The sequence below is a fragment of the Mastigoproctus giganteus genome, chromosome 9, assembly GCF_048544385.1.
Source record: "Mastigoproctus giganteus isolate SK-2022 chromosome 9, ASM4854438v1, whole genome shotgun sequence".
Taxonomy (NCBI): Eukaryota; Metazoa; Arthropoda; class Arachnida; order Uropygi; family Thelyphonidae; genus Mastigoproctus; species Mastigoproctus giganteus.
Genome location: NC_143583.1, coordinates 189,618,700 through 189,633,949, shown reverse-complemented (window position 1 = coordinate 189,633,949; position 15,250 = coordinate 189,618,700). Strand labels below are relative to the sequence as shown.

At 36.0% G+C, this 15,250-nt stretch overlaps 1 protein-coding gene across 3 annotated transcripts in view; it reads left to right on the top strand.

Annotated features, from left to right (window-relative positions):
• The window catches only part of LOC150080966 (guided entry of tail-anchored proteins factor 1-like), a 129,430-nt gene that overhangs the window by 29,491 nt on the left and 84,689 nt on the right, over window positions 1-15,250 (top strand). The window contains exons 3-5 of one of the 3 annotated variants that reach the window (XM_090381156.1): window positions 2,664-2,731; window positions 5,653-5,767; window positions 13,916-14,005. In XM_090381156.1, the coding sequence (XP_090237282.1) occupies window positions 2,664-2,731; window positions 5,653-5,767; window positions 13,916-13,989 (257 nt within the window). In that variant the 3' untranslated portion in view covers window positions 13,990-14,005. Of the gene's footprint in view, window positions 1-2,663; window positions 2,732-5,652; window positions 5,768-13,915; window positions 14,106-15,250 lie in introns of those variants that run through there. The other 2 variants (XM_090381155.1, XM_090381157.1) reach the window with 2 other exon arrangements.

Below are 15,250 nucleotides of genomic sequence, written 5' to 3'. Positions count from 1 at the left end.
ATTCTTCATGCATTAAGAATCTGCAGATAAATGAACCACTAGGTGGCAGTGATCACAGTGTGCTGAAGTGGGATTTACTCAAAGAGGTAACTGCCATTAGGGGTAAAGGGAAGGGTTATTGCTTCCGTAAAGGCGACTACGATGGACTGAGACAGTATTTAAATTCTATACAGTGGGACCAACTGATGATGTTACCAACAGCAAATTCAAAATGGGAAGCATTCAAAGAACTTCTCTTGGAAGCTACTAGGCTTTACATACCAAGTAAGAAATATTGTTCAAGGTTTAGGCCAAAATGGATGTCAGATGAACTAATGAGGCATATGGCAGAAAAGAAAAATGCTTGGGATACATACAAATTAACACATGACACAGAAGCCTATGATAGATACAAGTTGATATGCAACCAAGTTACAAAGGAGGTTAGGCAGGCGAAGGCAGATTACGAGAAATCCTTGGCAAGGGATGCAAAGAAAAACAGCAAAGAGTTCTTTACTTATGTAAACTCTAGAAGGAAGGGGATGAATCAGATTGGTCCACTTGATATTGATGGGTCAACTGTTGATGATCCTGCTCAGGTAGCTAACAAACTAAATGAATATTTTGCATCGACATTCACACATGAGGAGTTATTCAGCGAGGGGAATGCCAGAGGTGTATTCAACTCTAGCAGTAAGCTACAGAATCTTGAAATAACTGGGAGTAAAGTGGAGGAGAAACTGTTGAAGATAAAGACATGAAAGGCACCTGGGGTGGATGGGATCTATCCAGTTATATTAAAGGAGGCAGCAAAGGAAGTAAGCAAACCCTTAGCCATAATTATGAGAGCTTCCTTGGACTCAGGGGAGGTACCCATAGACTGGAAATGTGCAAATGTGACCCCAATTCACAAAGGAGGATCAAAGGCTGACACAAGTAATTATAGACCTGTGAGCTTAACTTCTGTTCCAGGAAAATTAATGGAGGCACTGGTTAAAGAAGCACTGCAGGATCATTTAGACAAGACTTCAGTTATAGCTCAGACACAGCATGGTTTTGTTAAGGGGAAGTCTTGCCTGACCAACTTGATTGGATACTATGATGCAGTCACAAAAGAACTGGATGCAGGGAATAACTTTGATATTATATACTTGGATCTTAGAAAGGCTTTTGATACTGTTGCACATGGAAGACTGCTACACAAATTGTAGCAGTGTGACATTGGAGGCAAATAGCTGCTATGGATAAAGGGGTGGTTGAGGGGGAGAAGACAGAGAGTGGTAATCAATGGACACTGCTGATCCTGGACTGATGTTATTAGTGGAGTCCCTCAGGGCTCAGTGTTGGGTCCATTATTGTTTTCTGTATTTATAAATGATATTGATGATGGTATATCGGGCTTAATGTCCAAGTTTGCAGACGATACAAAGGTTGGCAGGGTTGTCAAGGACACTACTGACACTATGCTGCTGCAACAGGATCTGGAAAGGTTGAGCAGATGGGCTGAGAGGTGGCAAATGAAGTTTAACATTGACAAACGTAAAGTACTACACATGGGAAACAGCAACCCCAGAGCAACGTATCAACTCTGTGGTACTACACTGACAGTGGTAGAGAATGAAAGGGACTTGGGGGTGGTTGTGCAGGCAGATATGAAGTTCTCTGAGCAATGCAGACGGGCTGCAAGAGTAGCTCATGGAGTATTGTCAATGATATACAGGAATTTTTCCAGCAGGGATAAGGAGGTGATTATTCCATTGTATAAGGCGATGGTCAGGCCACACCTAGAGTACTGTATACAGGTCTGGAGGCCTCATATCAAGAAGGATGTAGAGTGCTGGAACGAGTACAGAGAAGGGCAACAAGATTAGTGAATGGAACAAAGGGGTGCTCTTACGAAGAAAGGCTTAAGTTTTGCAAATTACAGTGCCTGGAGACTAGGCACCAGCGAGGTGATCTGATAGAGGTGTATAAGGCCTTGAATGGTTTAAGCATGCTCAATGCTGATGGGATTCTTCCTCTAGCTCAGAAAAATCACCTGAGAGGGCATAAATTCAAATTGAGGAAAGACAGATGTAGGATAGACGTGCGGAAATTTGCCTTTAGCCAGCGGGTGGTTGGTTGGTGGAACAGACTTCCATTCCTTGTGGTGGAGGTTGATAGCCTAAATAAGTTTAAGGCTCAGCTGGACAGGTATTTTGAACGAACAGAGGGGTGAAGTGGAAGTGGGTTTTTTTTTTTTTTTTTTTGGCTGATGCTGCATAAGCTTGCTTTCTTGCATCAAATGCCTCTACTAATGCTAATGCTAAATGCTTCATTGGGCTCTGCTTTATTGCATGATGATTATTTTCACCTTTGTTTTTGTTGTGACAAATTAAGTAATGCCAAAGAATAAAGAAATGTTGTTCATACATTTAATGTCTATCACTGTCTTACTCAGTTATTTGTATAACAATAATATACAGATCACTTTGTATAATATATACAGAAAATAGGTATAAACTATTTTAAGGAATAAAATGTAATATAAAATGATTTTTGTTATTTAATTATTATTCAGTTACTTATCTTTTAATTTAATTAATGGTTTTTTTGTTTTGCATGCTTTGTTAATCAGTTGTTTTCTAAATACGATTCTTTAGTGTGTGTATTTGTGTGTCAGCCTATTTATTTATTTTCTTTAGCTCAAATGAGGTCCACTTATACATTAAAGGTGCGCTTTGTTGTTACAGGTATGCTGTATGCAGCTACGGTGAGTCTATTATACATCTATTTTTGCAGTTTTGCTTTTCTCTTTTCTTACTTATATGCTCCTATCTTTATTTTGTCATGTCTTATGTCCTACAGTAAGTCATGTCTAGTACATTTATTGTTGATCATTTAAAACCTTTTTGTTTCAGTTTAACTCAGTTTAAAGCATCGAGTAATGGTTTCCTGCTCACATTTATTTAAGCTTTTTCTCTCAAGGTATGAAGTATGCTGTTGTGCCAAAAGTCACAAGAAACTTTCTCTGATTACAGGAAATTGTGACTATAAAATATGTACATATTTTGGCTTATAAAGATGACCTGACCAGAGGTTAGCCTGGAATCCTTTTATAATGTGTATACAGAACAAGGAACACGAAAAAAGCTAAGAACAGTTTCAAATGGGAATGATAGTTGAATGTCATCTAGGGAAGAGGTCTGGCATGCTGTTGCTTAGGAATTAAACATATACAGGTTCGACAGTTATCAGAATTTTGATAACTGTCAAAGAGAGATGGCTAGGTAGAAGTAAAATACTGACTGAGCTGATTTTCCTTGAGATGGCTGGTTACTTCATTGCACCATTGGGTCTCAGAGAATCTGAGTTTGGAACTGCAAGCACTAAAAAGCAAACCTAGAATTATTTTTTCAAAATGAAGAACTGCATGCCTCGATTTTCACAGAAGAGCTGCAGCTCTTCTGTGAAAATTCATGGCATCAGTTCTGTGGAGTATCTGGTTGATGTACTTGAGTATAGTGTGTTATTACCTTCCTCCAACTAGCAACATACTACTATTTGCTTGCATGCAATGTATTGTCACTCACTAACGCCATCCAGTTTCTTCATTTTCTTTGTTATTTAGTTATCAGTTGGTGCCACTCTTGCTTCCACATGTCAATGTAGTAACCTAGAGAGTAGAGTTAACCCCAGGGTTTTAAAGAGCACAATGTGAATTCCAGTGTGATCAGGCGAGGCTGTTAGGAAAAAAGAGGATCCATACTATATATTAATAGAATGGCAAATTAATAGAATCAAATATTAATAGAATCAATATTAATAGAATCAAAATACAGTCTGAAATGAACCCATCTTCTCATTATCCATGTTACTGGTGAACAACTTGTAGGTAAATTCATACCCTCTTCGCATCCAGAAAGGATTAAAAAGCAAAGCAAGAATTTCAATAACAGTTAAGCAAATGAGATCAGGTTCATCTAATCTTAAATATTCTAAGAAACTAATGGAAATTGTGCATTTATAGGATTGCCATTCAGAATAATTCCATGCAGACAGCTCTGCACATAAAGAGAAGCTTGGACATCTCCAAATAGACAAAAATGAAATTTTGCATGAAGGACAAGAAGTAGTTGAAGCTAAACATTTCTTGATTAAGATAGATGGTTCATTCATATACACATGCCCCATTATTTTCACATTCAGTGTTCAGTGTCCTCAATTAAAGCAGACTACTTCCAAATCTGATATGGTACAAGTACCAGAGATTAAGTCAATTGTAGAAAGCAGAATGTAGGTGCTCATGGGTGCACTAACTATTGGTTCACTGAATACACCAATGAAGAATGCAATGTAAATCAACCAAAATGCTCTAACTGTGAAAAAGGAATAGTATTAGCATTAGTTGTGACAGATGATGCAAGAAAGCAAGCTTCTACAGCATCAGCCAAAAAATAAAAATAAACGCTTCCCAATCAAATCGCATCGCAGATGCCAACTCACCAATTTACACTGCAGCTTACAGAATTGAAGCATGAATACTATGAACTATCCTGAATACTTTCTGTTAAATAATTAAAAGTAAATCAAAAGCAAATCTTACTTATATAAAAATTAATAGTAATATTAGCACTTGAAATATTGAAACCTTTTGTAAAAGATGTAAAGTTAACTGTTGTATTGGCATATCTACCTTACTGCAATAAAACAGTTGAAATGATATTGTAAAACTTCTCTGGCTGTGGCTCTGTGTGTTGTGTGCTGACAATGGCAGACACTTTTAAATATTAAGTCTGAATACTGCCACAAAATGTTACAGAAAAATTGTGCAGCATTTGCACTGGTATATCTTTAAAATTAAGACAGTTGTTTTTTTTTGTTTTTTTTTTATGTGAACCCCAAACACGAGAGGTATTAGAACCTATAGTACTTAGTACCGTGCTTGGGTTAGTTACAATGAAGCTGTAAACACCACTAATTATAATGGTGGTCATTCAAAGTATAAATGGAAATTTATTTATTATTTAGTAAGAATTCCAATTTGTACATGGCATAGCCTCCTCTTATACATAGCTGTGAGCAAATGGGTTTGCTATGTAGTGCATCAATCTCATATTGTTTAGGCACTTTGCCATTAGCAACCCAGTTTGCTCCCAGCTATGTACAGAAGGAGGCTATGCCCAACGTGTACAGTAACTTATAGTTTTCATAGCCTGGACTTAATTATGTCTACTTCACTTGTTTGCACTATCTTGCATTTCGTGTATTGTAGATACATCTCATCACTAGGTTGTTCAGGTTTTTCAATGCTTCATGCCTACCAGTGAGATCTCAAGAAGGATCAAAACCCAGGACTGGGTAGTGGCATACACTTTAAATAAAAAGCAATATATTTCCTCATTGGAGCAGTGCTTTTTATTTAGATTAGTGCAATACCAAGGCAACTCATGGCAAAATTTCCCCACAACATGAGATTGACACACTCAGTAGCTATGTGCAAAAAGTAGCTGTACCTTATGTGCAATAACATTTTATAGCTTTGATTGCTTGAAGCTTTTGCCCCAAAGTTAATTACAAATTTCAGTTTTTAATGCCTTCTAATGAAGATTGCCATAACTTATTCAGTGCTCACATTGAGTTCATTGTAAAAATGCGTTTCTGGTTTATTGGTTTATTTTTTTAATTTTCCAGTTCTTCACCATTCTTTATATTATGTGGAACTACAGTGGTACACCTGTTATAACATTACCTGAATCATGGATATATCCTATGGGATCTCTCTTATCACTTAGTTCTGGAGTTCCAGGTGAGGATTTTATAAGATATACAATTTTTCACCTCCAGTTTTTAATTTGACCTTAAGTTTTTAAGGTGAAATTTGAGACTTTCTAATTGCCTGTTTGTGAAAAAAGATTACTGACACATTCAATGGATTAAAAGTTAAATTAAAAAAGACTGGAAGGCAGACATGGGTAATACTGTTTGTGAAAGGTTACTTACCAAAAAAAGTCCTATCATCACGAGAATAAACTGAAAGGTTGCATTGGTCACAGTCTGTTTTAGGAATAAGTGACGATTCTTGATATAGTATCTGATTAATAATCTAAAGGAGACTAACTTTAGTGATTTTAAGTTATTTGATTTTATTTTCATGAATATTTCTTCATTATTATAAAGAAATTTAATATCTACATGCACTCTTTTCCTACTTCACAAATCTCTTTATGTCTAAAATAGACTGGCTGTGTGACTCTGAGAAAATTCTTGTGGTGGTAGGACTAGTAAGTATTTATGAAGTAAAGCCATTTAATTCTAACGTTAATTGTTTGACATTAATAATCCATAGTGGATCCATGCTGTGCAAGATAACTAGACTGGTGTCTACACTTGAAAACGAATCACATCAGGTTCAAAATATCATCAGTGAAAAAGAGCCTGATTGCTTAGTAGTTAAGTGCAGGGTTAATTTTTTTTTTTTTACTGTTTTGTGTAGTCAGAATTCCAGTACGTGATAAACCAACAGTTGAAGCTCCAATTTTTGGAAATGGCTTTTCAGAACTAGGCAGACATTTCTTTTATGTAGGTCTAGGACATTTGACTCAACTTCCAGTAATATCAGTATGGCCAGTTTGAGGTCAAAAACAGCTCTGGAAATAGAAGGATGGCATTGACTTGCATCTCCTCCATTTCTGTCCCTGGTTTTCATAAAAAGCAATAAATCTCAGTTATTGAGTTTCACAATTTATATGTAAGCATTAAAGTGAAATAATAATTCACTACACACATTTATTGTTTTAGGAAGTGTTCTGTGAACTTTTAGGTTGCCAATTATAAATAACATTGACACTGCAACTTTTATTGCATTTGTATTTGTTCATTATGCTACCTAAACGAACTGTAGCATTTCAGAATGCATACATGTCCTTATCTATTGTGTAAAAGGTTGTGCTATCTAAGATGCTTAGCACTGAGGAATCAGTGAAGTGATATGGCACCTGAAATCCATAAAATTCCAAGATTGATGAAGTCCCAAGGATTTGGAAGGCTCAGCTGTAGCAAGTTTAATATTTTAATGCTAATGTTAGATGGCACTACAGTAAGGATGCTGTTTTTTGTTCATTAATGCACACTTAAATAGTTATGAAAGTTTTGAATATGATGTATTATCTGGAGATAATACATCATATTCGAAACTGGTTATTAAAATTTAATTAAAGGGTCTTCTTCACCGTTACTATCAGTCATCTCTAGCATTTTGGTATCTTGCCAGACCAGCGGGGTGGGGGGGAAGAAGATATTATTTTTTGCAACACTGGACAACAGTGGATATTATCATGAATTCATATACAAGAAATACATCATATAACAGAATTCCTCCCCATTCCCAATTCAGTAACAGTTTAATAAATTGATAGTCTTGCAACAGTGGATTAACAAGTTTGCCTCTGCACATTAACAAAGGTGCAGTTCTTGCAAAATCAACGTGGCATTCCAAATAGCACAACTTAAAATACCTCATGCACTATGGATATGCACAAGAAAGATGTAGCTGTTTTTTATTTAAGAAAGAATATATAGATAGTTGAGAAAGTAATCAGATTGTTTTACAATTTCATTAACAAAGTTGAATTTACATTTAAAGTCAAATAACATGTAGTTATAAATATTTTAATAGAGGATTTTAATGTAAATGTGTTGAAGGAGAAGTAACATTAAGGAAGGAGTTCTTAGCGCACAATTGAGTTAGGTAAGAGAGGGGGGAAATTTGTACTTGTCACCAACAGTATTTGGTTTGTTGTTGATATTAAGAGGTTGTTTGTTTGTTAAATACTGAACAGAAATTTTTTTTAGAATCTAACAAAGGCATCATAGTCTTCTAAAGCCTAACTCCGGATGGAGTTTTCAGCAGCAGTGTACTGGGGGGAGAAAAATCATTCAAAATGCAGACAGCACTAAAAGGCATGAAGATTTACTGCCTTTAAAAGAAACAACAAAGAAGTACTGATTCTGCAAAATAATATTAGTAGTGGCAAAATGATGTAAGGGAAGCAAGCTTATACAATATCGGCCAAAATAAAATTTTAAAAACCTACCAACTTCATTTTTTTATCCCTTCTAATAATTTGTCTGATCCTTCTGAAAATTTATTCAACCAATCCACTTCCACAACACTGGATGGAAATTTGGTCTGTCAGTCAGTTACTCTGACTGAAAGAAAAATTTCACCTTTCTATCCTGAAACCTTTCTTTACCAATTTTATATATGTTCCCTTGTCTGACATCAGCATTTACTTTATTCAATCCAGTTAATGTCTTAAACACTTCAGTCAGGTCTCCTTGAAAATGCTTAGTTTCCAGATGCAGAAATTTACTGAACTTAAGTCTTGGTAAGAGTACTCTTCTTGTGCTGCTGACTAATCTCGTTGCTTTTCTCTGCCCTCATTCCAACAGATTCACATCCTTTCTAAAATAGGACTTCCAGACCTATATACATTATTAAAAATGTGGCCTAATCATTGCCCTATACAATGGGATAAACATATCCTTCACCCTGCTTGCAAAATTCCTCTATATCATTGACAGAATTCTATGAGGTTTCTGAACAGCACCTGTTTGTGCTGCTCAGAGAACTTTGTCAGGCACCTATAGTTACCCCTAGATCTTTTTCATTCGGTGTGTTCCATCATCCATTGGAAGAAGACGTGTTACTTGTTTGTCTCTCACTAATAAAGTCAATGCAGACTTGCATTTAAAAATTCAAATTTTTAAATGAGCCAGATGAAAATGTTACTGCGAAGGAGATAACGGTAAAAGAACTAGATGAAATCCTTCTTATCACAGAGAACCTCAAACCTTTTGTTTGACGTTCTCTGCGATATTTATTTCACCAGGGGCCAGAGAAGATTGTTGTTGGCTATTGGAAATTGATTGATGAAAAGAGAGTCAACTGTTCAAATATTTCTGCAGCAGTCATTTCTTCATTGTGTATTTTATGTCAGAGGCTCCCAAACTTTCTCGGTTCAAGGCACCCTTAAGTGTCTCAGTAATTTTTTTAAGGTGCACCAAGACCAAAAGAAATAACTAACAGTTCCGTTTAGTAGTTAGGTCCAAACAACTAAGAAATGTTGAAACTGCGAACTACCTCGAGCTGGTAGTTCACGCGGTGTCTGACAGATGTTGAGTATCACTGTGTTTCCCTCGAAAATTTTAAATATTCCCCGGGGCACAGTTTGTTAACCGCTGTTTTATGCAATAAACATTTAATTCCATAATTATTTTCATTATCTTTTACATTGTATACAGTTAAAAAGTTATTTAAAAGGTATTTTTAAAATTCTTTATGGACATTCCAGAAGGTCAAGGACCAATTATAATTTTTCCTATTCATTATTATATTCGATTAACGTGTTTCCATTTTGTGCAATGCGCTCGAGGGACGAATTAATCATGTTAATCGAGGCCAGCCTGTATACCAATGCTAGAAGTATAGCAAATAAATTTGAAGTGTTGGTCAAGACATCAAAGGTGGATATTGTTGGGATATCACAGACGTGGTGTCACACAGATATTAGGAATGCAGAATTGGGATTTGGAGAGTGTGTACAGAAAGGAAGGGAGGAGGGGTTATGCTGTTAATTAAGAAAAACAAAATCAAAGGAAGTGCATCCAGTTGACATAGATGGATAGTGCAATGTCGATTCAGTTTGGTGTGACATAAGCACTGGGAAAGCAAAAATAAGAGTAGGAGTGTGTTATAGGCCTAATGACTCGAATTAATACAACGATCAATTTTGCAGAGAAATAGAGTGGGCTAGTAAATCAGAATGTCTTATAATGAGGGATTTTAACTTCCCAGATGGGAATTTGTGGTTGGTCACTTGCACACTAGCAAGATTTTTGTGGATTTATTGGATGATTGTTTTCTGCAGCAACATGTTCGAGACGCAACCAGAGATGGTAATACTATTGATCTGGTTAGTGATCATTGGTGTATTAAGAATTTGCAGATAAAGGAACCACTAGGTGGCAGTGATCACAGTGTACTGATGTGGGATTTACTTAGATATAATTACCATCAGGGGTAAAGGAAAGGGTTTTTGCTTCTGTAAAGTTGACTACAGTGGTCTCAGACAGTTTTTAAATTCTGTACAGTGGGACCAACTGATGATGTTACCAACAGCAAATTCTAAGTGGGAAGCATTCAAGGAATTAATCGTGGAAGCTACTAGATGTTTCATACCTATTAAGAAATATTGTTCAAGGTTTAGGCCTAAATAGTTATCAAATGAACTAATGAGACTCGTGACAGAGAAGAAAAATGAAATGCATATAAATTATCAGACGACACAGAAGCCTATGCCAGATATAAGCTAGTCTGTAATCAAGTCACAAAGGAGATTAGGCAGGCAAAGGCAGATTATGAGAAATCTTTGACAAAGGATACTAAAAAAAAACAGCAAGGATTTCTTTACTTATATAAACTCTAAAAGGAAGGGGATGAACCAGATTGGTCCACTTGATTTCGATGGTTCGACTGTTGATGATCCTGCTCAGATAGCAAACAAACTGAATGAGTATTTTGCATCTACATTCACACATGAAGAGTTATTAAGGTTTGAAAATAGCAGAATGTTATCAAATTGTAGCAGTGTGCTTAATGATTTTGTAATAACTGAGAGAAAAGTGGAGGAGAAATTGTTGAAGTTAAACATAAGAAAAGCACCTGGGGTGGATGGGATCTATCCAATTATATTAAAGGAGGCAGCAAAGGAACTAAGCAAACCCTTAGCCATAATTATGAGAGCATCCTTGGACTCGGGGGAGGTTCCCATGGACTGGAGATGTGCAAATGTATCCCCAGTTCACAAAGGGGGATCGAAGGGTGACACGAGTAATTACAGACCAGTTAGTTTAACTTCTGTTCCGGGTAAAATAATGGAGTCACTGGTTAAAGATGCAGTGCAGGATCCTCTAGACAAGACTGCAGCAATAATTCAGACACAGCATGGGTTTGTTAAGGGAAAGTCTTGTCTGACAAATTTGATAGGATATTATGATGTGGTTACAAAGGAACTGGATGCAAAAAATAATTTTGTTATCATATATTTGGATTTCAGGAAAGCTTTTGACATTGTTGCACATGGAAGACTATTGTACAAATTGGAGCAGAATGGTATTAAGGGTAAGTTGCTACAGTGGATAAAAGGATGGTTAAGTGGGAGAAGACAGAGGGTGGTAATCAATGGACGCTGCTCTTTGTGGACTAATGTTATTAGTGGAGTCCCACAGGGTTCGGTGTTGGACCCACTATTGTTTTCTATATTTATCAATGATATTGATGAAGGTATATCAGGCTTGATGTCGAAGTTTGCAGATGATACAAAGGTTGGCAGGGTTGTTAATGACAGTAATGGCAGTGTTCTACTGCAACAGGATCTAGATAATTTGGGCAGATGGGCTAAGAAGTGGCAACTGAAGTTTAACCTTGACAAATGCAAAGTACTGCATATGGGTAGAAGTAACCCCAGAGAAACGTACGAACTGTGTAGTACTTACACTTGAGGTGGTAGAAAATGAAAAAGACCTTGGAGTAATTGTGCAGTCAGATATGAAGTTTTCTGAGCAATGCAGACAGGCTGCCAGGGCAGGTCATGGGGTTTTGTCAATGATATATAGGAATTTTGCTAGCAGGGAAAAGGAGGTGATTGTCCCTTTGTATAAGGCAATGGTCAGGCCACGCCTTGAGTACTGCGTACAGGTCTGGAGGCCTCATTTTAAGAAGGATGTAGATTTAGTTGAGCATGTACAGAGAAGGTCAACAAGATTGGTGAGGGGAATGAAGGGATCCTCTTACCAAGAGAGGCTTAAGTTCTGCAAATTGCAGTGGCTGGAGACTAGGCACCTGCGCGGTGATCTGATTGAGGTGTATAAGGCTTTGAATGGGTTGAGCACGCTGAATTCTGATGGGATCCTTCCACTTGTTCAGATTACAAACCTAAGGGGACATAAATTCAAATTAAGAAAGGACAGATGTAGAATAAATGTGCGGAAATTTGCCTTTAGCCAGCGGGTGGTTAATTGCTGGAACAAACTTCCATCTGTCGTGGAAGTTGATAGGTTGAATAAATTTAAGGAGGAACTGGACAGGCATTTGGAGGGAATGGTGTGATTTTTTTTTTTTTTTTTTTTTTTTTTGGCTGATGCTGCATAAGCTCATACACTTGCTTTCTTGCATCACATGCCACTACTACTAATCTCTCTTGGCACAAGCACATTACAAATATTGCTTCTTCATCTAAAAACTTGGTTTTCTCTTTCGCTCTCGGCATTACCTTTCTTCCAAACAGCTGTTTACTCTGTACAAATCACAAATCTGCCGTACCATGGAATACTGTTCCCACGTCTGGGGCAGTGCTCCCAAAACCTCTCTCAGGCTTCTAGGTTCCATTCAGAAGAGGGTAGTTAGGTTATTTAATGACTCATCTCTAACAGAGTCTCTCCACTCACTGTCTCATAGATGTACTGTTTCTGCTGCATGCGTTTTCTACAGATACTTCCATGGGCACCGTTCTTCTGAATTGGCTTCTATAATTCCCACTCTCTTTCAAAACAGTCCGAACATGTGCCGTCACCAGCCAACACCCATTTACTGTCCAACTTCAAACTCACAGAACCAACTTCCTTTATACGTATTTCCTGAAAATTACAGTATACAGAAGTTCAATTGTAATGTCAACAAATATATTCTTTCATCTTTTCAACCCCCAACCCAAGCACGATACTAAATACTATAGGTTCTAATACCTCTAGTGTTTGGAGTTTTCATAAAAAAAAAAAAATATATATATATATAAAAAGTATAACAAAAGCTAATACAGTACTAATTGCAAAAATGGAATGCTTTATAAAATTTCCTAAGATATAATAGAAAATTGATTCAATTCAATTGATGATAATATTATTATTATCATTATTATATTATATTATATTATAATAGTAAGTAATATTTAGGAAGTTAATTTCAGAATTTATCAATATGTGCCTAAAGTTCAATGAACATGATTTAAGAAAGCTGTGAAGCATATAAAAATGCACATATTTGAAGAAGTGGTCTGCCTCCATGCTTAATGTTCATTTTTTTTAGTCGCTTCCCCAGAAAAAGAGTGCCCACAGAGGAGAATGAAGTAGGCATAATTACAATCTCAATAATGATGGGGGGGTTGAAATTATTTCCTCTGAAATTTTGGTACTTTTTACGATAAACATTAAGTATTTAAATATGCATTAATATAAGTATTCTATTTATTAAGAATTTTTTTTATCTTAAAATTTCTCACATTTTCTAAACTATTTTTAAAACAAAGATCTGTTTAAGTTGGTGCAATATGGTCTAAGTTGCTGATTCGCTTAAAACCCTATAACAACCAACCTGCTTAAGCCTCAATGTGACAGAACAATGGGGAAAGACTGCCAGTATTGATTATTGAGTGTTGATTTTCAGAGTAGATCTTTGAGCAGGGAATATTGTTCTGATATTCCTGAGCACTGTAGGATATTGATATTACATGAGTCTAACTGAAAAACTACTGAACTTGACAGGGTAAGATCCCAGGTATCAGTGGTATTTACTCAGTCATGGTGTACTGTCTTTTTCAAGATGGCCTTGTAATGCATCACTGACCATACATTCCATGGCCTGCTTTGCTGGTTAAACTGACCAGTCTGTAGTTACATATCTGCTTTAGGTTCTTGTTCCAAACATGCACACTTGTGTATTGGCAGAATGTTGGAACTTTTTCAATCCAAGGATATTACCCCTGAGTGCAGCTAGAGAGTTAATTACCAGTTGTATAAATACCATCTGAAATTATCATTTTTTCTTTTGTTCGCATTATATAATTATTTCAGTAAAGTAAAAATAAGTTTACTTAATTTTTTTTTTTTTTTTTTTCAGGAAGTATTGACATTACACCATGGCTTTTAGTGACAGGTTCAATAGGAAGATTTGTGGCTAAGTGTTTTACATAAGTGTCCAGTCTTGCAGGTGGATAATTATATTGTTCAGTGTAAAAGGAAAATCCTTTTGTGCTGTTTTAATTATTAACTTGTAACTTGTTATCATAATTAAATTATTTCAAAGTGAATTCCTGTGTCAAGTAACAATAAATTATGCATATGAAAGTTTCACATACAGAATCCAGCATCAAATAAGAATATTGGTTTTATCAAAGATAATATTAAATATATTAAAATATGTTCTTTAGATGACTGGAAAGCAGCAGCATTTCTTAAAAATTACAGCAAGTTCAGAAAACTTATTTTTTTTAGATTCCTTTAAGAAAAGAATATGTATGTGTACAAGATGGGCCAAGTGTCATTTTACTGAGAAGAGATGCAATTTACTAAGAAGCAAATTGCCGAGAATAGTTTAAACAATTAAATGCCATAAATAACATCTAATTACACTATTAATAAAGTAATATGAGCATGAAATTAATTAACTTCAAGATTTAAATTGTACAGATTATTTCTCAGTAAACTTGATATATTGCTGCCCACCCTATGTATTCAGTGGGTTATGTGCTGATTTCATAAAAATGGGGAAAAAAGATTTATTGAGGAAATATATAGTTTACTGAGAAGTAAATTGTAAATTACTTAAAAACAGTTTGAACAACTCATTTAAATGTCAGGAAGCATTGACACGAATAGCATCACTTAATTTTAATATTAATAAACTGATATAGGTGTAAACTTGACTTCAAGATTTAATTTTACAAATTATTTCTCATAGTAAACTGCATATTGCCTTTTCTCTCTTTCTTTCTCTCTCTCTCTCTCTCTCTCTCTCTCTCTGTGGGGTGTGTGTGTGTGTGTGTGTGTGTGTGTGTGTGTGTGTGTGTGTGTGTGTGTGTGTGTGTGTGTGTGTGTGTGTGTGTGTGTGTGTGCACGCGCGCTTGGCACTGATCATTAATGACTCCCCCAATCTTTACGTTGTCTGCAAATTGTGACGTAATGGCCTTTATCCCTTTTTCGATGTCATTTATGAAAATTAGAAACAATACTGGTCCAAAAACCTTAGGAGACCAGAGGATCAGTTGTTTACATATTGCCATTCTGAATTTTGATTAAAAGAACATGGAAAAGTCCTGGTATTCTAAACTCAGACCTCTTTAAACTCTCTGACTAGTTCCTTCAGTTTACCAAGAGCAAATGAGTATTCATGACTGAGAGAGCTGTGGAAGGCATTATTCTTCAAGGCTTCTTACTTATATTCTCTATATTTGTT